At 55.8% G+C, this 26,501-nt stretch overlaps 1 protein-coding gene across 7 annotated transcripts in view; it reads right to left on the bottom strand.

Annotated features, from left to right (window-relative positions):
* DCTN1 (dynactin subunit 1) overlaps nt 1-26,501 on the bottom strand; it is a 59,974-nt gene that overhangs the window by 1,337 nt on the left and 32,136 nt on the right. For 4 of the 7 annotated variants that reach the window (XM_066632720.1, XM_066632727.1, XM_066632721.1 and 1 more), the window contains 23 exons: nt 22,284-22,304; nt 20,467-20,658; nt 18,903-19,100; nt 18,408-18,612; nt 17,424-17,502; nt 17,019-17,178; nt 16,017-16,121; nt 15,280-15,471; nt 14,631-14,747; nt 12,968-13,120; nt 11,054-11,214; nt 10,777-10,945; nt 10,108-10,176; nt 9,754-9,816; nt 9,477-9,626; nt 9,173-9,334; nt 7,561-7,692; nt 7,202-7,330; nt 4,701-4,843; nt 3,509-3,675; nt 1,360-1,490; nt 595-784; nt 379-455 (listed from right to left, as the gene is read on the bottom strand). In XM_066632720.1, the coding sequence (XP_066488817.1) occupies nt 379-455; nt 595-784; nt 1,360-1,490; nt 3,509-3,675; nt 4,701-4,843; nt 7,202-7,330; nt 7,561-7,692; nt 9,173-9,334; nt 9,477-9,626; nt 9,754-9,816; nt 10,108-10,176; nt 10,777-10,945; nt 11,054-11,214; nt 12,968-13,120; nt 14,631-14,747; nt 15,280-15,471; nt 16,017-16,121; nt 17,019-17,178; nt 17,424-17,502; nt 18,408-18,612; nt 18,903-19,100; nt 20,467-20,658; nt 22,284-22,304 (3,165 nt within the window). The remainder of the gene's footprint in view (nt 1-378; nt 456-594; nt 785-1,359; nt 1,491-3,508; nt 3,676-4,700; nt 4,844-7,201; nt 7,331-7,560; nt 7,693-9,172; nt 9,335-9,476; nt 9,627-9,753; nt 9,817-10,107; nt 10,177-10,776; nt 10,946-11,053; nt 11,215-12,967; nt 13,121-14,630; nt 14,748-15,279; nt 15,472-16,016; nt 16,122-17,018; nt 17,179-17,423; nt 17,503-18,407; nt 18,613-18,902; nt 19,101-20,466; nt 20,659-22,283; nt 22,305-26,501) is intronic. The other 3 variants (XM_066632722.1, XM_066632725.1, XM_066632726.1) reach the window with 1 other exon arrangement.

The raw sequence follows: 26,501 nt of genomic DNA, 5'->3' as shown, positions 1-26,501 counted from the left end.
ACGACACCATGGTCGTAAACGCTTCTTACGTAAACGCTTCTTACAGTTAAGAGTACATACGAACATATGTAAGAACAGTAAATAATAAAGGGCCCCATCCCATTCAACTTGTCAGCACCAATGCAGCCCCAAGGTAAGGGAACAAACATGACACACACACACACACACCCAGGATGCAGCACACATCCCACTGGCATGACTACATCAGTGCCAGAAAGCTGGAGAGGACTGGGTCCAAAGTGTGGGAGCTGCAGCCAACTGCTGGGGCCTAGAGAGGGGTCGGTTCAGACAAGTCGGTGCTGCTGCTGCTACTCCCACCACCTCCCACAGTGCTCGCTGCAAAGGCCACTACGCAGAACCTGACGCCACAGGCATTACCTTCAGTTTCTCAATGGTCTCGCTCAGTGACTTCAGGCGGGCCGTCTGCTCCAGGAGCTGGGCTGCTGGACTGGTTGCTGGTGGGGGGGGGGGTAGGAAGCACAGTAAGAAGAGACAAAGGGGCACAGCACCGCCTCCCACCCAGCCCAACAGCACTTCTGGCCAGGGGGAGATAGTGCACCACTCTTCTGCCCCCCAGCTTCACACCAAACACACCTGTTCTCTGCCGCGTGATGTCCACCACCTTCGTGCTGGCACTCATCTGGTAGAGGGTCTCCAGCAAATGGCTTGTCCTGCGGTACAGGGAGCCAGAGACCCCCTCCTCCTCTTGCCTGTCCTTGGGCAGTGATAGCTTGGGAACCCGCAGCAAGGGCAGTGAGGCCAACTCCCTCCGCATCTGAGCTCCCTGGGGAGGGAAGCAAGAGCAGGGCTCAGCTGGCCATTTTGCCCACCGGACTGGGCCACTCTGGCTACAATGCAGTACCCCACACTGTCGACACCAGCTGCTCAGGACTCATAACTGCTGCAGAACCCTGACAAGAAGCAGAGGGTGCAGGCACACTGCCAGAATGCTAGACTCTGGTTCCTGTCAGCATTCTCACTGTCGCCTCCTTCGCTGTTCCTGCTGTGCTACAAATCTCGGTTCTTGTCTTTTACTTCCTTTTCTGAAGTGCTCCAAAGCAAAAGGGGAAAAAGCTCCCTTTTGCAAAGCATTAGCAAACAGACAGGCAAGTCGTGAGTGTGAGGCTTGCGAGGGAGAGAGGATTTGAGGACCGTCAACAGAGGACCTGTGGACATGGGGGGGGACACCTGTTTTGAAGTCTGGATCCGATACCCTGCCTTGTTTGCTTGTTACTGCTCAAGCGGTTAAATAAACCAGCCCTGGTGACCATTTTTCTCTTGCCCACAGCCCCAAAATGATCCCACTGAGGGCAAACCCCTGGAGCCAGGCTCTTTTGCCCTGGAGCCAGCTTGTCTCACCTTGAGCCGGTTGTTTTCATTCTTCAGGTGCTTGATGGACAGCTGCATCGCATCAATCTGCTGCAGGAGTAGAGGGGAGTCCTTCACATGGATAGGGCCTGAACTGCCCATCACCTGACCGGCACCTACACCTACACAGGAGGCAGAAGTAGAAGCAGGCAGTGCTGTGAGAAGCGGGAGGGGCTTCTTGAAGACATTTGGATGGCGCCCCTCAGCAGGGACCAGAAGCCCCCAGCGTGCACACTGCCAGACTGTCTCCCCAGGAGCATGTGGGCCTAGGTCACCATCAGCTGGAGAAGGCAGGAGCAGCAGGGACAAGAGCTGCACCAAGGGGGAACTGGGGCCTGCAGAGGAAGCGGGAGCAAGACAAACACCTTTACAGTGTTGCAGTCTCTGTTCAGGACCAACCCACTGCAGTCTGTGCCAAGGTTCCCCAGCGTGGGCTGCCCTCATGTTCAGACTCTTCAGATACCCAACTCTGAAGGGCAGAAGGGAGGGGTAACCAAGCCCCCTCATTAACTCTCCTTTTAAAAGGCTCTCCAGGCAGGCTGCTCTCCAGATTTAGAGTCTGATGGGGTGGTGCTGGTTACATTTGCAGGTGGGCTGCAGAAGGGTTACAACCCACCCACCAATGCTGCATTCCCCATGACCGAGACAAAATGGGGCTCCAAGACCTCTGGCTTGGCCCTGCAGCCCAACAGTCACCCAAGGCAACCTCTGACCCCAAAGGCTGTCTCATGGCTGCCACCACCCAGCCTTTGGGTCATGCAGGGCTCCAGCCGGGGCATCCACTGTACCTCGCTGCTGTTCCTCTGCAAGGGAAGCATGGAAGGGATCAGAAGGAACAGAGTCAGGAGACAGGCTCAGGAGCAGGCAGGCTACAAAGCACAGGTTGCCCCCAAGGTCCTGTGCAACCCCCCCCCCCAATAACACCACACCTGCCCACTTCCTCTGGCAAGGACAGCCACAGGCCCTTAGAAAAAACACACACACCCCTTTTCTGGAAAAGAACCACACAAGTTGCAGGTTGGCTCAGACTCACTGATGGGCAGCACCAGAATGGCAAGGAGAAGCAGGGGAGAAGGAGCTGGCTGTTTAAGGCCTAGGGCAGTGGTTCTCACACATTTAGTAGCGGGACTCACTTTATAGAATGAGAATCTGTCAGGACCCACCAGAAGTGATGTCATGACCGGAAGTGACATCATCAAGCAGGGAAAATTTTTTATAATCCTAGGCTGCAATCCTACCCAAACTTACCCAGGAATAAATACCATTTACTATCATTGTTAAAAGAATGTACATAGTAGCTTGTTAAAAGTCCGTAACATTTTCCCAAATGCAGTCATATACCATGGTAGCATCAAGTCTAATATATCAAAAATAAAATACTGACATGAATGGGGACCCACCTGAAATTGGCTCGCGACCCACCTAGAGGGTCCCAACCCACAGTTTGAGAAACACTGGCCTAGGGCATTTCCCTTGGGATAAGAAAGTGGAGTGTAAATCTATTAATTAATTAGTTAATTAAATACTGCTTTCACTACAGTCCAGAGTGAGTCACAGTCAAAAGGTGCTTTGGAGAAGGGAGGCTGGAGGCCGAGGCCCCACTTGCTTGTGTTTGCACGTGGCCCGCAGGCAGCATGGCAGCAAGGCCTGGAGTCCTTGCTTTCTGCTCATGCCCGCTCTTCTCTTCTCCCCCCCCCCACAGGCTGTGCTGCATCACCAGGTTAAGACACAAGGAGAAGGGCAAGGAGAGGCCGGACCCCATCCCACAGGTGAGGCTCCGAGGGCCAGCGACCAGAACTCGAAAGCCACCCACATCACCTCGCCATCGCTTCCTTCTCAAGGTGTTGGGTCTCCCAGATTAGTTCCCCGTCTCCCCCAACAGCCTCGACCCAGCTGCAGCTTAAGCCAAATACCTGCCCAGCAGCCACCCACATCAGCAAGCTTGCACAGGGCAAGCATACCAAGGCAGGCAAGCTGATCCCCCAGGTCACAGGGAGTCTAGCAAGCAGCCCCAGTCCTGGTGCTGTGGAACCTAGGAGCGGTCCCAGAGCTCTGGCCCCAGCCCTCCCCGATCCAGCTCTGCCCAGCTCCTATTCCAGCTCCAGGGAGCCTGGACCCTGCCACATCCTTCCCCACCCACCTCCTGTGATGCCTGAGATGACAGAGGCAATGCCCAGGGCGGGGGCTCCACGCAGGCCTTCCACGGTGCGCTTGGACTGGTTGTTGAGGCGCTGCTTCAGCTCCAGCTTCTCTGACTCCAGCTGGTCAATGTCTGCCTGGAGGGCGTCCATTGTCTCCTCAAATTCCCTGCAGATTGGAGAGTAAGCACATGGCCAGTGGCAGCCTCTGGAGACCAGGCTGGGGCTCAGAACAGGGGCGGAGGCTGTGGAGCCAGGCCTGCCCTTCTTCCCCTCCTGGCATATTTATGCCTGCCTGCCTGCCTGCCACTGGGCAGGGCAGGGCAGGGTCACAAACTCCCACAAGAAGCTGAACTGCAGCCTGGCACTGGTCAGGATGGGAAGGCCCTGTGAGGTCGTGCTTACTAGGAAAGCCCCCACCCCCAGCCTCCCTCCTGCACCCAGAACCAGCTGCCCTGAGCAGCAGCACCTTCCTAGTACCTTCAGAGGCAGCATGCAGGCAGCTGCCTAGGACCAGCCCTCTCAGCACCTTTTCACAGACAGGCTGAGACCCTCCAGGGCAGGGGAGTTGAAGGCAAGCAGAAGGAAGACCCAACAGGCCTTCCCAATGGAAGGGCCTCAGGGTACCCTGTTCCCTGAAGCAAGACCTGAAGCTTTCCCGAGGCACTGAGAACGGTCTCCATTTGCACAGCTCTGCTCCACTGCAGGGAGCACCCTGCGGGGGGGGGGGGGGAGGGGGGACGACAGCCACCTCCTCCAGGAGAGAAAGGGGCCTGGAGGCAGTGCCTGGAACCTCCTGCAAGCCAAGCTCACTCCTTCCTACAGAGCGACATCTTCTGTCCTTTCCTGTGAGGCAAGAACCCACCCCACCCCCTGCAGCTTCCAATGGCCAAAACAGCCCACTCTCATCACCAGGTCACACCTGCACTGGATGGCATCATGACACAATCAGACGGGCCAACCCTTTGACCATTTGGTCAACCACTTGGGCCAAGGAGGCCGGTGAAGGGAGGGACTAGTGCAAGGCTGCCTGTAAAGCCTCCTCCTATGGAGCCCAGAGGGCTCTCTCCCAGTGAAACAGCCCATGTGCACAGCAAGGCAGGTGACAGATAAAAGGCAACTCCTTGAGTGCAGCCCGGCCATGCAGTCCCCACACTCGCCCAGACGTGCCCGTCTGCCTGCCTCCCTCCTCACTTTTCCTTCTTCTTCAGCAGCGCCTGGGTCTCCTCCAGTCTGTTTTGGATCTTCTCCACTCGGTCGTCAGCATCCTTGGAGGAACTGTCCAGCTTCCGCTCCAGAAGGCTCAGGCGCACATTCGCCTCACTCAGCTCTTCGCCCTGGACAGGGAACAAGGCCCATGAGGCCACTGGGGGAAACGCCACAGGAAGAGCTGCACCACTGGCCCCAGCACTCAGCTGGTGAGAGTTATGCAGCAGAGATGCTGACTCTTGCATGTTCTGCCACCAGGGCTGGGTCAGGAAGTGCCCCTTGGAGCAGACTTCCACTCGCTTCCAGCCCTGGCCACTTCTAGGACAAGAGAAGAGGTGACTCTCCTAACTCCCCAACGTCTGCAGAGACCAACACCTTTCGGGGGGGGACCTGCTGGGGGGGGACCTGCTGGGGGGGCACAGGGCTGGCACTTCCAAGGCAAGGCGGCCAAGATGCTCCCACCCCCAAGTCCTGTGACCATCGAAAGTGGTTCAGAGCGGCCTGGCGCCACTTCCCCGGGTCTTAAAATTCTGTGCTGACTGCAGTTCTGTGGAAGAAAATCACCTTTCCACCTGTGTTATGGAGACATTGGACAAAGTGGGAGGGATGAGTCTCCCCAGAGTCCTTGGCACTGCGGCAGGCTAGATCTGGCAGGGTGGGTTGATATGGGGGTGGGGAAAGGCGCAGAGATCTACTGGAATGCGATTCCACCATCTAGTTGCCAAGTTTTAAATGTATGGACTGGGTGGGAGGTTCTCCCAGGACTGCTGGTGTACCATGAAACCCCCCATGACTGATCACACATGGCTGACCCCAGTGACCAGCCCCAGCACAGCATCTGCTTGGGTTCAGTGGGATTTGCTTCCAGGAACATGTGCACAGGGCTGGGTCAAGCTGCCTGGGGAAAGTCCTACCTGCGGGGAGGAGATCAGCACCACACTGCTCAGGGAGAGCACAGTATCCCTTTGCCGCATGCTGGCAGCCGAGCACCCTCTCCTGAAGGAGACTTCCACAGATCCCAGCAGGCGGGATAATTAATGGCCAGTCTCCCGCCTCCCCTTTTTGAGCAAATGTGAGGAAGAACTGGCTCCTCCAAAAAGCTTCTGTGTTACTTAAGCAGTCCAAATACACTGGGCCAAGTCCTGAGAGCAGTCTCTGTCCTTGTTCATGTCTGGATTAGCCAATTTATGGACTCAAACCTGTCTGCCCAGGTAAAGGAAGAGGAGAAAGGGCCGGGGGGGGGGTCTGCTCCTCCAGGCAAGGGGCCCCCACAATATCCTCAAACAGAGGCTGGTTTCATTCAAGGCAGTGCCACTTCCCTCTCCCCACCCCACTAACATATGTATGAAGCCACCAGGAGGGGTCATTGGAGCTGAATATTGTTCATGTGCAGATGATCCTCTGCCCCACACCTCCCTCTTCAGGCACTAGGGATGTGGCGCCAGTTCCAACCTGCCTTTTGGGGTAGACAATGAATTGCACAAGGGCCAACAAGCTGCAATGAAACCTGGATGGGACAGGGGTCCTTTGGGTTCTAGACCATCTGCCTGTTTTGGATGGGGTGGTGCCCCCCTTGAAACTTGGTGCTCCTGGAACTGACTCTGCTTGGCTGCTGTGGCCAGCATGGCTTTTTGCCCAACTCTGGCTGGCAAACAAATGACATCCTTTTTTGAGTCAGACCGGGCATGGCAACACCTGTACTTGTTTCCTAAAGGCTGGATTCCTGAAACACACTCCAGTTGGGACTATTCTTGAACTCCACCAGAACTTCAGCCAGGGCTGATGCTTGTGTTTTGACTCCTGCCAGGTGTTCCCCTCAGGGATGTCCTGCTACACCAACAGCACTGGCTGCTGCTGCCTTCTGGAGTGCAATTTCAAGCCCTGGACAGCTCAGAACCAAAGGATCTGGAGGACCACCCCTGGCGGGTCCCAGAGGAGGCCTTCTTGTGTGCCCCGCCTCCATCAGAGACTTGTCTGGCAGCAGCAAGGGAGAGCTTGTCATCTTTGTTGTGGGACCCACTTTGCGGAATTTCATGCCCCAATAAACTTGGTTGGGCCCCTCTCTAAGTTCTTTCCACCACCTTTTAAATACCCTCCCTATCCAGGTCTGAGCCATCATTCTCCCAGCGGAGCTGATGCAATGTCCTGTTCTTTGGAGTCCCAATAGTTCTGGCTGCAAGGGGCCTGTCTGTCTATATGTTTATATGCTGCCTTTGCGACTGGTTCCAGAGTCCTCAATGGGGAGGAGGGCAGTTCTGGTCTCGCTGGCTCCCGTCCTCTCCCACTTCACAAAGGCAGATGGTGCTCACTATCAGGAGTACATTTTTTGTTGCCACATTTATTCCTGCTAGGTATCATTTGGCTTCATTGTTTTCCACTGCTTTGCAAGTCACTTCAGGTGTGGCTCTTTTGGAAAGGGAAAGGCAGAAGTGAAAAGTAAATGTAACGGGGTGAGCCAGACCAGCCCAGACGGGGAAAAGGCTCACCTTGATTTTGAGGGACTTCTTCAGCTCCTTGATGACCGTCTCGCGGTCCTCCAGCTTGAGCCCGAGACCCTCCGCATCTGTGATCTCTGCCCGCAAAGCTGCTGCCCGCAGTTCCACAGGGGGAGGAATCTGAAAAGAGAGACCCACATTGGCCTGCTGTGCCTTCTAGCAGCTTCCAGCAGCTCTCTCAAAGCTCCACTACAGGGAGCAGAGTCTGCCTGCAGGCAGACCTTTTGCTTGGGATGCACAAGCCTTTCGCATAGCAATGTCACGAATTGCCCCCAAAGTGCCCCACTTCCACCCAGGTGTCCCAAGTTCCCCCTCCCTCCTGGTGCTTCGGGACAGAGTGCCTGGCTCACCCTGCTCTGGGGTCTGTCAGCATCATATTCGCCTTCCTGCATGGCGGTGGCCATCTTGTTCATGGTGGCAACAAGGATGTTGCAGGACTGGCGCAGACACTCGTAGGGGTTGATGCCTTGCGCACCGTAGATCTGAAAACGAAGTGGACAAATGGGCAGGTGGTGCATGGAGTGGGCATCCAGAGGCCAGTTTTGGAGCGGAGGGAAGGAGGAGGTGGGTCCTCAAGCATCTCTCTTGGGACTGGTGCTTTTTCACCTGTTCAGAGATTATCTGAGATGGGGGCAAGCAGCAACATGATGACGTTTGCCCAGGGTGATAAAAAGCAAAGCAGGCTGTGAAGGGCTCCAAAAGCTCTCTCCAAACTGAACATAAGAACAGCCCCACTGGATCAGGCCATAGGCCCATCTAGTCCAGCCCACCCAACAGCAAATGCATCACACGGTCAGTGCAAGTCAAGTGGTGCACCACAGGGCAAAAAAATCCCAACTTCATCATGTGCACTGATGGCGTCTGAGCTGTTGGAGACAAACCAGGAAATGGCCCTGGAGGATAAGGTGAGCAGAGCAATGTGAATGTCAGCACGTGTGCGGCAGCACAAAAGAAAGTATGTTCCATGCTGGGGATCATCAGGAAAGGGGTGGGGGGAAAGGCTGCTAATCTTGTATTGTCCTCATACAAATCTCTGGTCACATCTGGGACCCTGTGTCCAGTTGTTCTCGTCACCACACTTCAGGGGGTGGAGGTTGCAGGGGCAGAAGAGGTGCCAGGGAGAGCCACTGGAAAGATCAAAGGGCTGCAGCACCTTCCTTACATGGTAAGACGGCAGAGTTTGGTTCTTCTTAGCTTAGAAAACAGGAAATGGGGGGGGGCATGAGTGAGAGCAAGTACAATTCTGTGTGGTGTGGCGTGGGTAGGGAGACATTTTCTCGCAACACCAGAACCACTGTTCATTCAATGAAAGTGAGTGACCAGAGCTTCAGGATGGACAAAGGATGCAAACTGTGGCTGTGGAACAAGAAGATGGCAGCACAGTCATGAAGGGAGCAGACATCCTTGGCCCAAAGGAATCCAGGGCCTGCCAGGCTTGTCCCATCCTGAAGAGCTGCAAAGCTGCCAGGTCCCTGGACTGAACAGGCGGGAGTTGAAGCCACGCAAGACCAGCAATCTGGTTCCAAAGCTCTGGTTAAGCCTGTGCCCTGGACACCACCTTGCCTACTTGGGATCATGACCAGGGCCAAATAACTGCACAACAGGAGGAGCAGGACCTTTCAGAGCAGCCAGAAAACAGACACGTGTGAGTCACGATGTACCTCCAGTAGCCCCCTCTGCAGGGATGCCAAAGCACTCTGCTAAGGACTGGGCACCTGAATGCTGCCAACACCTGAAGGACCCACATCCTGAAATCAAGTGTTTCAGTGCAACCCCAGCATTTGGCAGCAAACCTCATGTCCTCTGCCCTGTGCTGACCACCCCGGAATGCTCCCACTGAAGGGCCAGTCAGGAATCATTTCCACGTGAGCAACCATGCAGAAGGCACCAAACTGGAAGGGGGGAAAGGGAGGCTGCAACAAAGGGGGGGGGCTTGTTCAGCCCCAAGCGGAGGCTCCCTACCTGCTCACTGGCCTTGAAGGCCAGGTCCTCCAGCTTCATAGCCTGCAGGCCCTCGTTCTCTGTAAGGGGGGCAATCATCTGAGCCCCTGCCGCAGCCACTTCCTGCAGCACGGCCACCACCCATGTGAGGTGCTTACGGCAATCCAGCAGTGTGTCTGAGACCTGGAAGGCAAACAGGGTAGGCCAGAATCAAAATGCAGCTGAGTATGCTGGGATACGTCTCTGCATGCCACTGAGCCTGCTCAGTTCAGACCTTTGACATGGACCAGGCCCCCGACACTCAGCCCTGTGTCACACCACCCACCTGCTGTCCAAAGCCAAGTGCTGCGGGAATGCCAGGGGCATCGGTGCCAGGCATGCGGCGCCGGATTTTCTTGCAGAACTGCCGGATGTCACTGCACGAGGTCTCCAGGTCTTTCAGAAGGATGGCGAAGTCAGATGCCTCCTGCCCAGTCTGCAAGCATGAGCAAGATGGTTACCACACTTGGCTTGGCCCCTCAGCCTCAACAGACCTCATGAAGGGCTCAGCAGTCACACAAAACCTTCTTCTGCCAGCCTGCCTAGACAACCCCAGTGCTTACCTGCAGGAAGGATCGCAGTCTGCCCACTTCCACGCTCATGCAGTCCAAGGCACTCTGGGTGAACTGCAAGCAAGTACAGGCATGATCACCTTGGTCCAGGACTCCCCACCAGCAGCCCAGGCAGCAGTGCTGGGGGCAAGTCAGGAGACCCCTCCCTCCCTCGACACTCGTCCTGTGACATGAAAAAATCAAGGGTGTCCCTCAAGTGCATGCACAAGGCGAACAGAATGCTATGATGGCGCACAGGACCACAGGGTTCATGCCCTGGCTGCTGCAGAGTCAAGCAGCAACTGCTGGAGGCCAAGATTCTCCCCAGCAGCAAGAGGGTCAAAAAAATGGCCACCTGCTCCTCACCTTGATATGGTCCGCTAGTTGCATAGTGCAGTCCTCAGCTTGGTCCGCCAGGTGGATGCTGTACAGATGCTAGCAGAGGACAAGGAAAGGAGGAGCTGAAAAAGGAGCCTCAAATGGCAAAACAGAGTTGGTCTGCTGCTGCTCATGGCAATCAAAGACTAAGGGGCCACTAAGGGGCTGCTGGAAGGTCCTGGCCAGCCTCCCTCTTTCCTGGTTTTAGAGCCACCAGGAGCCTTGGAGGAAGCACAGGCCTCCAGCCACTCTCTGGGGCACAGAAGACAGCAAGGCAAAGGGACCCTGCAGAGCCAGGCTCCTCAAAAGGGTCATTCTGAGCTCTAATCTCCGTGCATCATTCGTGAGCCATACACCTGTTCTCCACTACCTCCAACAGGGCCAGCCCATCCACGAGGCCAACTGAAGAGGCCTCAGGCATCAGAATGGTAGAGGGCACCCATTGCTGCCCGCCCACCCACTTGTCTCCACAGATCCTCTTCCTCCTCCCTGGATTGGGAGAGGGACACAGGGCAGTAATGTGTAGGAGAACATGGGGCTAGAATTACCTCACCAGGGGAGGGAGCAGAACTATGAGTGCAGCTTCACCAACCCTAGTCTGCGCTTTGGAGGACTGCCACACACTCGGGTCTTCCCAGCGAGCAGAACTCCACCCACCTGGTAGTACTTGATGGCCTTGGTCAAGGGCTCCACATTGACAGTCTCATCCAGCTGGTCCTTGTGCAGCAGCTCAATCAGGAAGTCCAGGGACCGCTCATGCACACTCATCTCCGGATAGAGAGTCCCCACTTTCTTGTAGATGTCCACGTTGCACTTGTTCAGGGCCCTGGGTTGGGGGGGAGGCATCAGGCAAAGCCCAGCAGATCTGTCTTGGTGGTCCCGAGCAATGGTTAGGGATCCCCCCCCCCAGGAGCCCATCTCTAGAAGTACTCACTGCTCATATTTATGGAGTGTGGCTTGAAGGAGAATGAGGGAATACACCAAGCCAGCGGCAAAGCTCAGCTGCTCTCCTGGCGCCCCCCGAAGGCCAGCTCGCTCCGCACAGCTCTCGTTGAGTTCAAATTTCTCCTGGGCCTGCTTGCTGATCAGCTCAGCCTGTTCCAGGGAGCAGGGGAAGGCTGTCAAAGGCTTAGGACATGCTCCACCTCAGCCCGCCCCATTCTTCTCGTTTCATGAGGGGTCCTCCAGCAGACAGTCGATGGGGATGGCATGCCAACCCCAGGCTCAGGGCACTTGGGTCTAACTAACTCCATCCTGCACATCTTGTTCTCTGGGCTCAAGCCCTGCATAAAGGTGCCTGGCACTGCTCTCCTGGGAGAAGGACCTCCACAAGGTGCCAGGAGTTGCCATGGCCTGCCCCAGATCAGCAGCCAGGCTAACCTTGCCTTGTCAGACTGCCAGATTCAACACAAGCAACTCTGGCCTTCGGAGCCATCCGTGTCCTCCCACACCCCGCCACAATTGGGCCGTGCTCTTCCGTTGCCCAAAGGCCTCCCTGCCTCCTCCAACAGCCCCCCTGCTGTTCTGGGAACTGCCTTGCCTTTCAAGTCCTTCCCCGAACCCCTGCCCATATCCTGAGCTTCCTGCGAGGCCTCTGGTGCCTCATCCTTGCCCCCTACTACAACTGAACTCAAGTCAGTGAAACCGACATGGCCACAAGTACTCCCAGCTCTGCCCCAGCCCCCACCCTGCCACTGTCTGCCTTGTGCCAATATCTGGACTGTGGGCCCCTCACAGCAGGGATTCCTCGCCATTTTCACTCAATGTCAAACATCACACACACTGATGGTGCCGGACAATTAGATAAAGCAACCTTTAAGCTCCTCCTCTCTCCTCCTTTGATGATGGGGAGAAACCCTGGGCACTGGAGTGTATGGCCAGCCATGGGGAACTGGAGAAGCTGTCCGTTTCCACTCCACACCCCAATCAGAGGGCAAGTTTCAACACCGAGCAATGCTGGGAAGCCAGTCTTGGCCCACAGAGGGGTGACTGAGCAAGTGCGAACAAACTGCAGACTGACACGAAGGGAAGTAAACCTGATCTGTTGTTGGCCTTAGGGCTGCTCAGCAGCACCACCACCACCACACAAAACAGCTACATGGCACAGTGTGACAGGAGACAGGACTGGGCTCCAAGAAACTCTGCCACCCTCAAGCTTCTGCAAGAGGTGGCAGGGATGGACCAGGGTGAGGGGACCGGCGTGAGCTCAGTCAGTCGCTGTCCAATGCTAGAAAGATCCCAGTTCCGAAAGGATGGGCAAGACAGTGAGCTAGATCTGAACCATGAGGCTGACTCCCACCAACAGCAGAGAATGGCCAGGACACACAGCAGCACCTCCAGCCTTCTGCTACACCTATCGGCCACTTGAGCAGGTCACTGGGACTGCCTGTGAGTTTGTTCAGAATGGGATGGCGTGGGTGGCTTTGCTCATTTAGTAATCCGGACTAGTTTGCAAACTTAGCAGTTTGGTCGTAGTTTGAACTGCAGGACCAAAAAGGGACAGGCTTCCATTTTTCACCTTATGCTCACTGCTACACAATTTTTAACAGGCTCAGCAATGGCTCTTAAGGTATGGTTTCTACTCCAGTCCCAGTTCCTTTCTTGAACCCTTGACAACAGCACACCGATAGGGAATAATGCCTCAAAGTCACAAAAGAGGCAGCTCTCAGGACTAGTTGCGAAGCACCAGATGGAGGTTTTTGCTCTTCCTGCTAACTGGCGGCTTCAGAATTGGCTGGAACTGCAGATTCACCTGTGTGCTGGACGTGCCCTCCACTGTCCCTGCATTCCCAAACATTCGGAAGTCTGCCAGGTTCCCCCCACCCCACTGCTGTTGCCTGCCTCCTACCTTGCAGATGAGCCGCGGGATGAGCAAGAGCACCAGGACGCAGTCGTGGTCCCCACCGTGCCGAAGGAAGCTGTCAGGCATGAAGGCGGTGAGGAGGGAGACGTGGCGGTTGGCCTGCTGCACCTCCATCTGGCGCAGCTCCATCTCAATGGCCTGCAAGGGACGCGGGGGGGGGGGTCAGGCAAGTTCCAGATCTTCTTTCTAACCCTCTGTGCCACTTGCATCCCCCACATATCTCAGGTCCCACAGGTGGATTCTGGCGGGGTGGGGGACAGAGTTCTGCCTCGACACAGCACCCAGAACTGCCTCTTCCCCAAGCGCTCCCAAGTGTGGGGAATCATCCTGCCCCGGGTGGCCTCAGATCAGGGCCATTCCCAAGATCCAAAAAAGCCTTGGAAATGCTCATTGGTCCACCTGGAACCAGCTTTCATGCTTGGCTGCAGATTCATGCAGACAGGGAGGCTCCGTCCAGGGGGAAAGGGGAAATCTGAAGCCGGAGCTCCCCCCCCCCCAATCTTAGATGGCAGACTATCACACTGGCTTTTGGGAGATATTGAGTTGCTTGGTTTTGGGCACAATCCTAAGCAGGTCTACTCAGAAGTAAGTCCTATTACATTCAATAGGAATTACTCCCAGGAAAGTGAGGTTGGGATTGCAGCCTTTGTCTGTAAACTTTTCCTGTTGAAAAGTAGAATATAAACATTTGTCACAGTTTTATTATTATTAATTATTAACAGTATTTATATACTGCTTTTCAACTAAAAGTTCACAAAGCGGTTTACACAGTAGCAATGGAAAAACAGGCATTCAGCTGCCTCCTCCTCCTACCCACTACCTTCCACTCTGTTGACTCTCTTGTGTCTCTCTCTAAACCGGGGTGCTCAAACCCAGGCTCGGGGGCCACTTGCGGCCCTTGGGGACTCAGAATCCTGCCCGCAAGGAGCCCCCAGTCTCCAATGAGACTCTGGCCCCCCAGAAGCTTGCTGGAGCTCATGCTGGAACTCATGCTGGCCTACACAACTGCTCTCAGCATGAAGGCAAGTGTTTGAGAGCTGTGGGATGAGGGCTCCCTCCACTGCTTGCTGTTTGATGTCTGTGATGAGGCAGCAAAGGAAAGGCCAGCCTTGCTTTGAGCAAGGCCTTTTATAGGTCTTGAGCTATTGCAAGACCTTCACTGATTCATATAAGTTCCATATCTAATATATTCATTTATGCAAGTTTATTCAAATTTAAAATGTAAATTAATTCAGCCCCTGACACAGTGTCAAAGAGATGATGTGGCCCTCCTGCCAAAAGGTTTGAGACCCCTGCTCTAGACTGCAAGCCCTTTGGAGCCAGGACCCTTGGTGAAAAGGTCAACTGACAGCACCAGACAAGGAAATGAAGAGCAGTGTTTTCATCACCTAACATTTTAGCGCATCTGGCTCTCAGAGGCTTGTAACAGTGCGCACTGGCCACTGCAACACTGCATTTTAGTTGCCATTTGGAAATACCTAACAAGGGGGTTCCCCCATTTCCCCCAACCCCCCAAGTTCTCTCTTTCAGATCTTAGAAAAAAGTGTTGTCCCCCACGCCCCAAGCCCCAGGAACACCTCTGCAGCTGGGGAAGCAGGAGGGACACTGCAAAATCCGGTTTCCCGGCTGGCTCCCCTGCACCCTCTACCTTTGCATGGGCTTTCGTCTCTGCAAACTTAATCTTGAAGTCGAACATTTCGGGTGGGGGCTGCTGCTGCCTCTCTACAGAAGCCTCTTGCTGGTTCATCAGCTCTCTGTTGACATCCTGAAATAGGAAGCACACACGCTCTGGGCACTCAGTGCCAAAGGAGGAGAGTGGGGCTCAAGGTGCAATTGGTGAGAGGCTGAATTCTATTCCCATCACCACGTTCTGGGCTTTCGGAAGGCCTGCAGCCCTTCTCAGAAGGGTTCTGGTCAACAAACAAATAAGGTTTGGAGACTGGGGAAGTTGTGGCACCTTCCAGGCAAGGGTTTCTCAGGTGTGTGAGATGCAAGGGGTGTGCATGAGCCACAGAGAGAAGAAGGGGCCTGCTTCTGGCCTCCCTGGATCCTAAGGCTTTGCTTCCAGCTATGTACAAATGTCACACACCCCTGCTCAATCCCACACACCCCCTCCAGCAAACAACACCCTGCCCTTGCACATGCAGGCTGGCCAAGCACTCTTCAAGCCAAGAGGTGGCAAGTCCCACTTCTTCCTGTGCTGCAGGAAGGATTCCAACATAAGGACCCCCCTCCCCCCCCCCCGCCAAGATGGGGCCAGCAGATGGATGGAGTCCTCGCCATAGGCTCCCCAGGACCTGCAAATGGGCAGTCAGCTCCCGGTACTTCTTGATGGTCTGCTGGTAGTCGGCCACTGTTTCCTGGGCTGCCTCCACACGCTTCTCTGCCTCACGGACACGCGCAGTCGCCATGTCCAGCTGCTCGCGCAGCTCCAACTCTGTCTCCCTGGCGTTCTCCTGCAGCTCATCATTCATCTCATTCATGGCTTCCTGGCAGAGGCACAAAAGCAGTTAAGCATGAGAGGACAAGTACAGACAAGTACATTGCCTCTGCGATGGGGACCAGTGCGAGTCCTCCCGTGAGGCACTTGCCTCAGGTGAGACAGGGCAAAAGTGGGTGCACCTACCTCCACCCACCCACCTCCTGTGCTGCTCTTCTCCCCACCCCCTCGACTTGGGGAGGAAGAGGACAGGGCAAGGACCATACAGATGCTCTAGCCCTATCCTCTCCTCTCCTCTGCTTCCCTGCATCAAATCTGGGAAACTGGTGGGCAGAGGTCGGCATGCAGCTGTGGCGGAGGGACAGTATTTGGTGCATGACCCCAGGGACTGGGATGTTTCGGGTCAACCTTGCCAGGGTCTGTGTCAGGATCTGGCCAGGGGAACTGGACACAATGAGAGCACAGGCTTCCTCCCCTTGGTTCAGCTACAAATCTTGTGACACCCTCCTGCCCCCGAAGGAGAAGGCAAGGCCGCCCACCACTGGCTTCCCTCAGCATGGGCACACGGAGCTCCCTCAGCCGACAGGCTCTCACCAAGTCTCCGACGGTCTCACGAAGCTCCCGAACCTTCTCCTCCAGGTCCAGGTTCCTCTCTGTTAGCATCTCCACCATCTCCTCAGCACCCAGAGCAGCATCCACCTGGAAGAAAGGCAGAAGGGACACAGGTGTCGGTGGAGCTCAAGAGGGGAGGCCACCACTGCTGCCCCCACCTGAGTGCAGCTTCGCCGGAGAGCAGCAGGGGCCCACTGTCAGAACCCAAGACTGAGCGGCTTCATCTGCACGTCTTCCAGAGAGTGTGTGCAAACAAACCATGGTGGCTGCTTTTTCGGAGTTGAAGTTTCCTGCTCCTTTAGAAGTCTGTATTGGGCAGTGATGGCCGGAACTCAATTGGTGGTTGTGGACACCCACCGGGCAAGGCAAGACAGAAGCCAGAGGAGTCAGGACAGTCCATGCTGCCCCATCACTTTAATTCCACGCACCCCCCTGTGTGGATAAGGGAGAAGGGCAAGCGAGATTCCATCGTGGAGAGGGAGGGAACCCGGAGAGGGAGGCTCCAGAGTACTGGCCCCTTACAAAGCTCCAGGGGCAACAGGGAGTTTTCTTCTCCTTTCTGCTTTCCCCCCCTTCACCTTGGGCATTGCTGGAGGGAGAAGGGGCCTGCCCCTGCCACAGTCTTCTCCAACGTGCTCCAGTGAGTCAGAGGAGGGCTGGAGCCCATCAGAATGGCAGCCGGAGGGAGCAGCAAGCAGATGAATGGGGGGCTCATCAGTTCAGCACCCCTGAAACTCTGCCACCCCGTTTCAAGCCTCTTGGGGCCGGACGCCCTTGAGCAGTGCCTCGTGCAAGGGGTCTGCTGGGCTGCCACTGCTTGTCCACAAGGACCGCAAGTGCCTGCGCGGTCCTGTATTTTCTGCACTCGTACAACAGCCGGTCTGAGGCGCTCAGAAATCACGGACTAGTGACTGGCACCTTCCTGCTCCCAAACAACCCCACATGCTCAGCACTGGAGTGGCAGAGATGCCTTCGTGCCCCCACCTGCTCCTTCAACTCGTCGATGGTCCTCTCCGCCTGCTTCAGCTCCTCCTGCAGCTTCTCCTTCTGCTGGCGCAGGGTCTCCAGCTCAGTGTTCTTCTTCTCCATGTGCTTCTGCAGCTTCACATGCTCCTGCTTCTCTGAGGCAGACAGGTCCCGCATCCTGCAAAGCAAGACTGAACTCGTGGGGGCAACAAGACGAAGAGGGGAGGAAGTTCCCCAAAGGCTTCAGGGTGCACAAGAACACCCCAAATCCCCAAGCTCTCACCAGGGCAGACTGGGCTCCACACAAAAGGAGTTTCTCCAGGGGAGAGCTGCTGCAGCCCCCCAACCCCCAAGCAGGCCAGTCTCATCTCCCCGGCAGCACGGCCATGGCAATCCCAAGGCAGGAAGAGGAAGACTGCTAACCTCACAAGTGCCTCCTTCAGCCGGGCATTTTGCTCTTCAAGCTGCTTGACGTGGTAGCTAGAGGCAGCACCGTCTGACCCTGAAGAGAGGTAGAGAGAAGCACCCAAAAGCTCTCCCAGATGCTTGGTGCAAGTCAGCCATTGCTTGACCTGCACTCTAGCTCTCCTTGTGAGCCAGCCAAGCTGCAAGGGGAGGAATGCAGGGCTGGCTGGTGCTTCACCAGCAAGCCACATTCCCCACCCAGACCCCATCCCATTTATGGTAGTCTCATTCTTATAGGCAGTCTTCCCACTGGGATGGATCCCAGAGGACATGCATGTGGCCCCACGTGATGAACAGCCTGCCTTATGCTTCTTAGGCTTGGGTCATTGAAGAGAATCTCGGGCTCCACTGGCCTCTAAATGACAAAACAAACCTTGGGTTCACTGGAGCAGCACCCCCCAGCACCCCCTAATTGGCTTGTGCGTCTGGAAAGTGCCTTCCCTTGCTGGGTCCTCCTGTCCAGCTGACTGAGAAAGAGATACTTGGATATTCTGTGGTGCAACATCCTAATGTGCACTTATTCCACGGAAGATGCCTGTTAGCATGTGGGTTATTGCACATGGGGCCTGGCCTAGGAGTGGCCAGACATGCGGCAGCCCAGGACACCAATCAGGAGTGCCTGCCCCCTGCCTTTGCTTCCTGCCATCTTCCCTCTCTTGTGCTGGGGAAGGTCAGCAGGTGCAGCCAGAATGGAGAACAGTTTGGCTCCTGGAGGCAAGCGGAGAGACGGGTGAGCAGGGCAACCACCCCAGACTCATTCTTCTGGAGAGAGTGTTGTGAGATGGCAGCTTCCCAAAATGCTGGCACACACTCTGGCAAACGCTTGCTTCCAGTGCCCCACGGTGGTCTGGCTACGCACATTACTTGCCACCAAGTCCTCCCAGACAGAGGGGCACCCGCTTCCCCTGCTCAGGCAGGCCCAAGTCCTCGCCCTTCTCTCACCCTTTTCCTCTATCTCGTGCTTCAGGATTTCCAGGTCCATTGTGAGATATTCCACCTTCTCCTTCAGCGAGTCCACTTCCTGCTGCAGGGACTCAGCCCGCTCCTCAGCCATCTCCTTGTCCAGAGTTGCCATCTCGATGGCATCCGCAGTATCAGCCATTTCCTCCATGTAGCGCTCCTTAGCCTCCAGGGCTTCTTTGGCCTCCTGGAGGAAAGAGGCAGCCCTGCTTGGTCAGCGCAAGCGGTCCCTGCATCAGAGCCTACGGCTGACTGGCCCGGTCAGAGGTGGTGGTGTAGAGGAAAGGAACAGGCCGACAAGGCTGCATATGGGGTGGGCATCAGGGGGCTGTGGGATCTCTCCAAAGAACTGCTGCAAAACAGCCATCTTGTGAGCAGAGGCAGCACACCCACGTTCCCGCTGCCTGCCAGACACACAAACTGGCGGCTTACACACCACCCAACGCCTTCGGTCACCATTGGCCCACAGTGGCTCACCTTCTTTGCCTCCTTCAGGCGCTTCTGGAGCTCCGCCTGCTGCTCCTGCATTTTGCTCTTCCACTCCTGGACCTGCTCCAGCTGGATCTTGTACTTCTCCAGCTCCTTCAGCTTGGCCTTGTCCTCATTCCGTTTCATTTTGAGGGTCTCCAGCTTCTCCTCCAGGTCTCGCACCTGACCACGCAAGTTCTCCTCCTCCTGGAAGCCAAATGTGCCATACAGAGAAGGTGTTTGTTTTAGAGCCCGTGCTCTAGACCCTTGGGTCAGAAAAACCCAAGGAGCTTCTCTTCTCTTAAAGCTCCTTCCTGCTGAGAGATCCCTCTTCAAAGGGCACAGCAGGTCATTCACACCAAGAACTCCATCAACAGGACAAGGAGGACTTGGAGATCTGTCACAGCCTGGGTGTGTTCCCTGAAACACACAAAGCTCTGCAACTCTGGGATTACAAGAAGTTACAGAAAGGAAGTAAACCTGCCCTTCTACATCTGCTCTGCACTGTTTCCAGATTTGGGCAGGTATGTATAGAAGCTCAGTCCAGTTAAGACAGAGCAGTTCAAGCACTTGTGGTTCCAGGAGTTGTTTTTTTGGGGGGGTTGGGGGTGGGGGGTGCCTGGGGCAAAAGCACAGCCAGGGACCTCCCCAATGGCATGCTCCCCCATGCTTTGGAAAGAACATTTCTGCCAGCAGCATCACAGCCAGACAGTACAAACCCTACTGACCTATCAGGGATGGGAAAGCAACAGAAGGAATTCTCCCTCCTGTAGCCTCTCTTGCAATGGCGTGAGGAGAACCGGCCTGCCTCCTGCTTACTCTCTAGGCAGATCAGGTTGGTGGTGGCAGCTGACATGTGCACATTAAAAGGGTAGGGCCAGCAAGTGCTGAGGTCCCACCAAAGCTGGCACCACCTCCAATATGCGGGCTACCCTAAAACAGCCACTTCAAGACACAGGTACCTGGCCAACACATCCAACACACACTAGAAGAGCTGCCCTGGCTACCAGTTTGTTTCCCAGCCCGAATCAAAGGCTTGGTTCCGTCCCTGAAAGCCCTTGAGGGCTTGGGCCAGGGTCTCTGAAGGACTGCCGGCAACCATAGGAACCAGTCCAAATGCCGGGGACCTTCTCCTGGTGGCCCCACTCTCAGAAGCACAGGGAGAAGGAGAGGGCCTCTTCGGTGGTGACGCCCAAACACTGGCACTCCCTCCCGAGGCACGCCTGCCTTCCCAACTCTCTCTCCAGTGCCAGGCAAAGCATGCCATGCCCTCTCTGGAATCCTGCTGACCTCTGCTGGCCACCTTGCTTTCGTTTCCCCACCCTCACAGTCTGCATCAGCTGTGGATTTTAGTGCTGGGCTTCTGCTCTGTTTGTTTGCAACAAGCGTTGTGTTTTATCACCACCACTTTGTAAGCCAATAAGGTAGGAAATAATCCAACCCACTCACCAGTGAAGGCAGCACCTGGACGCTGCAGCCAAAAGGTCCCCCCACCCAAGAGAGCCAGCACACCCCAGGATGCAGACAACACGGGTGTGCTGGCGCAAGCGAGGGGCAATGGGGCCTGTCTTACCTTGGTTGGGGACAGGACTGCTGGAGGAGCGACTGGTGAGGTGAGGGATGGGGTGGGAACCATAGGTGCAGCCAGAGGCGTCTGAGCAGGTGTGCTGGGCTCACTGCTGCTCATTTCGCCAGCTGACGCAGAGGCCGAGCCAGAGAGCCCTGTGGTGCCGCTGGACGCGGCTGAACTGGCGGTCCGGGTTGGCTGGAGGACAAAAATTGGAGAGAGGAGAAGAAGCATTAGAAGAGGCTTTTGCTCTGCACAGGACTCCTGGACCAATCACTTTGCGCAGCCTGAGAGGAAGCACCTCATACAGGCCACCTGGAAAAGGCAACAGGATCTTTTGAGCAGATTCCACCTCGTCCCCCCACCAGGCAACAGCAGCAGGCCTGCGGGCAGTTGGGAAAGGCATGGCTACAATCGCCCCATCCTTCGACAGCTCAGCCCTCCAAGGAGAAACACCAGGTCTGAAGTTTGCCCAGAAGCCTGACCCCCAGGACCAGCTGCGGTGAAGAAAAAGTCCCTCAACAGGCTTTGCCCAGGAACTCTTCCCCCCTGCACACTTCCCAGGGAGAAGGCCTGGCCGTACAACCAGGACTGTCCAGGAGCAGCGCAAGTCCTTGAGACCTCCTCTCTCCATAGGAACTCTGAATGGCAGAACATGACCCTGCAGAATTCTCACTGCTGAGGATTCTCACCAGGGGGATTCTCACCAGGGATTCTCACCAGGGGGTCCAGCTACAGCAGCCCCGACTCAGACATCACAATGAAAGACCACTCACTGGGAAGGGACAATGCATTCTCAAGGGTTAGGCAGAGGAGGTCAGTATTGGTATGGATCCATTCCGCTCCATTAGTCCTTGGAGCCCAAGCTTCTCAGGGCAGGCATATGGTGGCGTGAAGCCTTTGGCTGCCAGGACACGCCACAGAACCCATGTAGCCCTGCAAAGTTGTCATCTGAATTCGGGCTGCAGTGGCAGCTGCAAGCCTGCTTCAGAAACCACAACACAATGTCTGGGTTATCGGACATGCGCCCAGTTGGCCTGTCTAGGGATAGCATAGCCATACAAATGTCCTGCCCATATTTTGAGGAGCTGGCTGGGAAGGTGTCTGAAGGACTACGTCGAAGAGAGACAAACAAGAGGAAGATCTTAAGTCAAATGACAAACGAAAAATGAAACATCAAGTCCCAAGAGCTTGTACAGGAGACTCCTAAAGACTCAAATGTGAAATAAGTGATCCCGTCAAAAATATTCAACTTGTCGAAACAACTGCCCCCCCACCCAAGGGACCAGAGAGGAGCTGGCACAATGCTGACTTATAAGGGGGGAGCATATGCCTTCCTGGTCCATATGTACACCCCCCACACCGGAACTCCACAAGCCAACTTGAGTGAGGGATTTCTTCCTGACCCTCCTGAGTCCAAGACACAAACTCTGACGAGCGGCTGGAAGAGCGACAGCCCTGCCTTCCTCTGCCTGCCTGAAGAAAACCAGCACTCTTCTCTGCAGGCCTGGAGGAAAAGGCATGTCGCACAAGCTGGGGGACAGGCCTCCATCTTCTAGATATGAGCAACACCTACCAGTTCTCTCGGGAGCCGAAGAAGAGCGCAATGAGCGCGGCTGCACCATATGCAGAACATGGCAAAGCCACCCAGAAACTTAAGCACTGGGGGGAGGACAACAGGCCAGGGAACAAATATGTTTTTCCTCATAGAACACTGGCATCCCCTCCATGGCCACTGGCAGCAAAGAGACCTGGAGAAATGCCGATTTCAGAGGAAGAAGGCGGAGAGGAGAACATTCAGCACCCACCCGGACAGTTCTCACCTTGGGCCGCCTGGTGGTGGTCTGGAGGCCGGTGGGAGCAGAAGGCAGAGAGGAGAGAGAAGAGTCACAGGGGAGACGGGAGCAGGAGGACAGACAGCAGCAGCAGCAGCAGAACACCACGGAGGGCGAAAGAAGACAGACAGGGTGCCATTAGTACACATAGCAGTGGCTTCCCATGCTCAGAAACATGAGCCCTTGTGGCGACAACCCTCCCCCCTCGCTCCCATAGTCCACCCAGAGCTCCTCTCGCACAAGTGGGACGCGTCGTTTCGGCAGAAGAAAGGCGTAGTGGGAGAGGGGCAGCCCCAAGTGGGGCTCAATCAGACAAGATCGCAGACTGGCAACACTGCAGGCGCGCACCCCTGGGCCACTTATCCCATCCCCACCCCACACACTGAGTACTTCGGGAAGCTCAGACGACAGAGAAGAGCAAGGAGGGAAAGGGGGGCAGGACCCCACGAGCTCCAGCAGAGGTCAGGGAGGGTGCATTTCCCAGGACGGCTGCGCTGTTTGAGCCAGGAGCATGAAGTGGCCTTCCACATTCCCCCATTTCTGCAACTGAAGCCTGTGAAAGCACCAGGGGGGAGCAGCATCCCTAGAAATCAACAGTGCAAAGCAAACCCCCTCCCCAGAGCACTGCTGCCCCACTCAGGATGCCTTCAGAGCCCCCAGGCAGCCCCAGCCACTGCATGCTGGACAAGGGTCAGGTTAGGCAGCCTACACCAGAAGGGTCTCAGGGCACGTGCACTCTCTCTGTGCACTCTCTCGCCTCTTTCCTTGACAGCAGAGCTCACATTTCCTCAGGAGCACGACGGCTGATGCTACTGTGGCCCACTGCTGACTCCCAGGACCCAGTGGGTCAGGCCCCTGCTGGACAGGTGAGAGATTGAGATTGAATTAAGCAGGAGAGCACCAAGACAGGGTGCTCCACACGGAAAATTCCAGCAGTCTAGGAAGCACAAGGGGCCTCATGTACACACGCATGCACCCAGTCACGTTCCCTGCTCTCGCATGCCTGATGAACTCTGAAGCCCTGTGAGGGCTGCCATTTCAAGGCAGGGACCCCACAGGCCTGGCCCTCCACAGGCTGCAAATACAGGACAGGAGAGTCTGCAAAACTCCCCGGTGTCACTGCCAGCCTCATGGACAAGCGTTCTTCTACACTGGACCTGATACTCAGCAAGAGGCAGTCCAGTCAAGTAACAAAAACCTGGGTGGCCTCCTGGACAGCTGAGAGGGCAGCTGCCAGGCCTTCGCGTGCCCACTGTCCAGTCTGGTATCCAGCACAAGCCAGCAGCCATTAGCAAGACTGCCGATTAGTCTGAGAACCAGCCTTGCTACATCTGCCTCCATGCTGCACGCTGATTTTAAAACTGTTCTACAAAATAGCTGCAGCCAGCAAGGTGCTCTCTTTGGCAGGCCCAGAAGAATTCTAAATAAATGAATAGGGAGGAAGCAACCACTCTTCTTCCTCATCAGGGTGGTCAACCCCATTCCCTGAGCCATGCACAGCACAGAAGCTGGCAGGGAACCGTTCTGAGGAGTCCTTCAGCCTGCCGGGAATAACAAGGGGCTGTGAAGGAGGCCAGAAATGACAGCTGTCTGGGCCAGGCTTGCCCAGCCCAGGGAGTGGCGGCCCAGCAGGCACAGGGCCAGAAAGGCCTCAGCGGGAACAGGCACAGGCTGTTGGAGCAGCAAGGCGTGGCAAGTGTTTGCAGGAGCTTTCCTGCTGCCTGGAAAAGGAGGCTTAGGACCCAGGAGGCAAGCAGGCCAGGTGGTGGAACCAGGAAGGGGGTGGGCAGCCAAGACCAGGGGATAGAAGGAGAGGGCTGGAGGCTGGCAGTTTGGGTGCTATCAACCCCCTCCCTGACTCTCTCTCCAAGACCCATGGAGGAGAACTGCAAGGAGGCGGTCCAGGCCCGCAGCCCCCACTGGGGGCCCCCTTGGGACTGCTTGAAAGTCAGGAGCCCCCAACTCCCCCCCCCTGCACCCTGACAGCAGGCAAAACTAAGCCACTAAAAATGAGATTGACTGTGGATTTGTGACTCAGGCAGGCAGAACGTAGCCCTTGGAAGGCCTCCAACTCTGAGGTGATCCAGTGGATTCAGCTCCTCCTCATCCGCTTACTCTGCCCCCCTTGGGAGCCACCTGGCGCTGCCGTCAGCGAGCCTGCATGGAGTCTGATGGCTCTGCTTGCAGCCTACCCTGGCCTCCCTACTGCAGAAAGGGCAAGTCCCTGCCAGCTGTGGAAATGCCAGTTCCTCTCTGCTTGTGGAACAAGCCTGAGGGAGGACTTGGCCAGAACTGCCAGCTCCACAATGCCCCTTTCAGTCATCAACAGAGCTCTTGTGTGTGTATTGGGAGCCACCGACACTCTTCCACAGAAGACTGGCACAGAGGGTACCCTGCTTGAGGGCCTCCGATTGAAGTGTCATCTTTTCAAAAGAACCAGATCCTTAATCTTGTGGCTCCAGAGAGGAGCTGAAAACAAACCCACAAGTAGCATCTGATAAGATCTCCAGCTCCAGCAGGGCAGTTGCTGGGGCCCCCACAGCTCCTTTCCTGCCCTCCTTGCCAAGAAAGCCCCTGCTGGCCTTACTGCAAAGAAGCTGAAACAGGACCACTGTTCCCCAGCAAGCAGGCACTCAGGGTGCAGGAGGTCATGGGCAGCACCTGGAAAAGTCCTCCACTCAAGGCCTTGGGAGCAGCTGCCTCTCCTATGTCTTTGCAGACAGCCAGAGAGACATCCAGTCACCTGTCTAGCAGAACAAATTCCGGCCTCAGCACAAGAGTTTCTTGGGCATTCCATCTTATGTCTTTTGCATTCAGCTCCCTAGTCTGAAGCCGTTCAGCTGGGATGCTCAGGGCAAGTCCTGGTGCACTCCAGAGGCTGCAAGCGGAGCTGGCAAGGAGGGCTTTGTCAGCGCAGGGATGGGGGCAGAGTCACTGCAGAAGGGCTCTGGCAGCAGCATCTACAAGTCAGGCAGGGGAAGGAACCCTGTCGGAAAGGCTGGTGAGCTGCTGCTGCTGCCAGTCCATACTGACAGGGCAGAGCACGAGGGACCCCTCACTGCCTGCCTTCCTGCATCACACATCTGACCTCCTTGGCCTGGAAGCCTCTCCAGCTCAGGACTCGACCTGAAGACCTCAGCTGCTCATGCTGTCCTCACTCTAGGCTGGGAATGTTACTAGTGAAGGGGACGGAGAAGGAAAGGAGGGAGAGCAGGGCCAGGCACTGCAGCGCTAGGGCAGACCCAGAAGCAGGAGGGCCTGGGAAACCGAGGAGGGTCACTGTTCAAACCACCACATTTCTGCTGTGAAACCAACACTCTCTCTCCCCCTCCTTTGTTTTCCCTTTGGATACTGTACACCTAACTTCCAAGTTGTCTTTATTACTGCTCCTGCCCAAAATGTTCCGTTAAGGACTCAGGTGATGCTGATGGCCAAACTGCTGGAAACTCCAGTGGGGCAGAGTGGCAGAGGGAGTGAAGAGGAGCAGGAGCCCCCACTCCAATGAGCACGAGCACAGGTGGACACAGTGGCACTGCTCGGGAGAGACTCCTGCCCTCCACTCTAGACCTGGAGCTGTGGCAGCACTCAGGGCTTCCTCCTCTGCAAAAGAAGGCTGCTGACCAAGGCCCCCAAGCCAGGACAACCGGAAAGGAGAGCACCAAATGGTGACCAATCACCCAAACTTAAATGTTTCATGTTGACTTCCTAAAAAAATAAAAAAAAATGCTGCAGGATGCCAGTACCTGCATATTTAATGCTCTTATGTAAGTTTGCCTCCACCTAAAGGCCTCACACAGTCTCCAGAACATGATGTGGTCACATCTGAGAACAGAGCACCAAGTTCACTTTGGCCAAAAAAGATTCTGCAGGTTGCCCAGTGGTCAAAGCTGCTGCCCAGAGGCGGGAAAGCAAACCACCACCACCACCCCCATGTGGCCTTTTCCTGCCTAACACACGCCAGCCCCCCACACCACCTCTCTCCCCTAAGGAGGACTTCGGTGCCAGCTTCTTTCCTGAGCTGCTTCTCCAGCCCACTTGTTTCTGGTCACGAAAAGACCAATTGCAGCAAAGTGTCATCGTACCCTTTCCTACTCCTAACTTTTTGCTCACTTCATCCTCTATGGTGGTGCACAGTTCATGGACCACAAAAGTCATACATCCCAGCGCCATCGACAACTCCACTTATTAAAATCTTAGGTAACCACA

The sequence above is a fragment of the Tiliqua scincoides genome, chromosome 6 (genome assembly GCF_035046505.1).
Source record: "Tiliqua scincoides isolate rTilSci1 chromosome 6, rTilSci1.hap2, whole genome shotgun sequence".
Taxonomy (NCBI): domain Eukaryota; kingdom Metazoa; phylum Chordata; class Lepidosauria; order Squamata; family Scincidae; genus Tiliqua; species Tiliqua scincoides.
The sequence above is the reverse complement of the archived record's forward strand: the minus strand, read 5'-3'. Positions and strand labels throughout refer to the sequence as shown.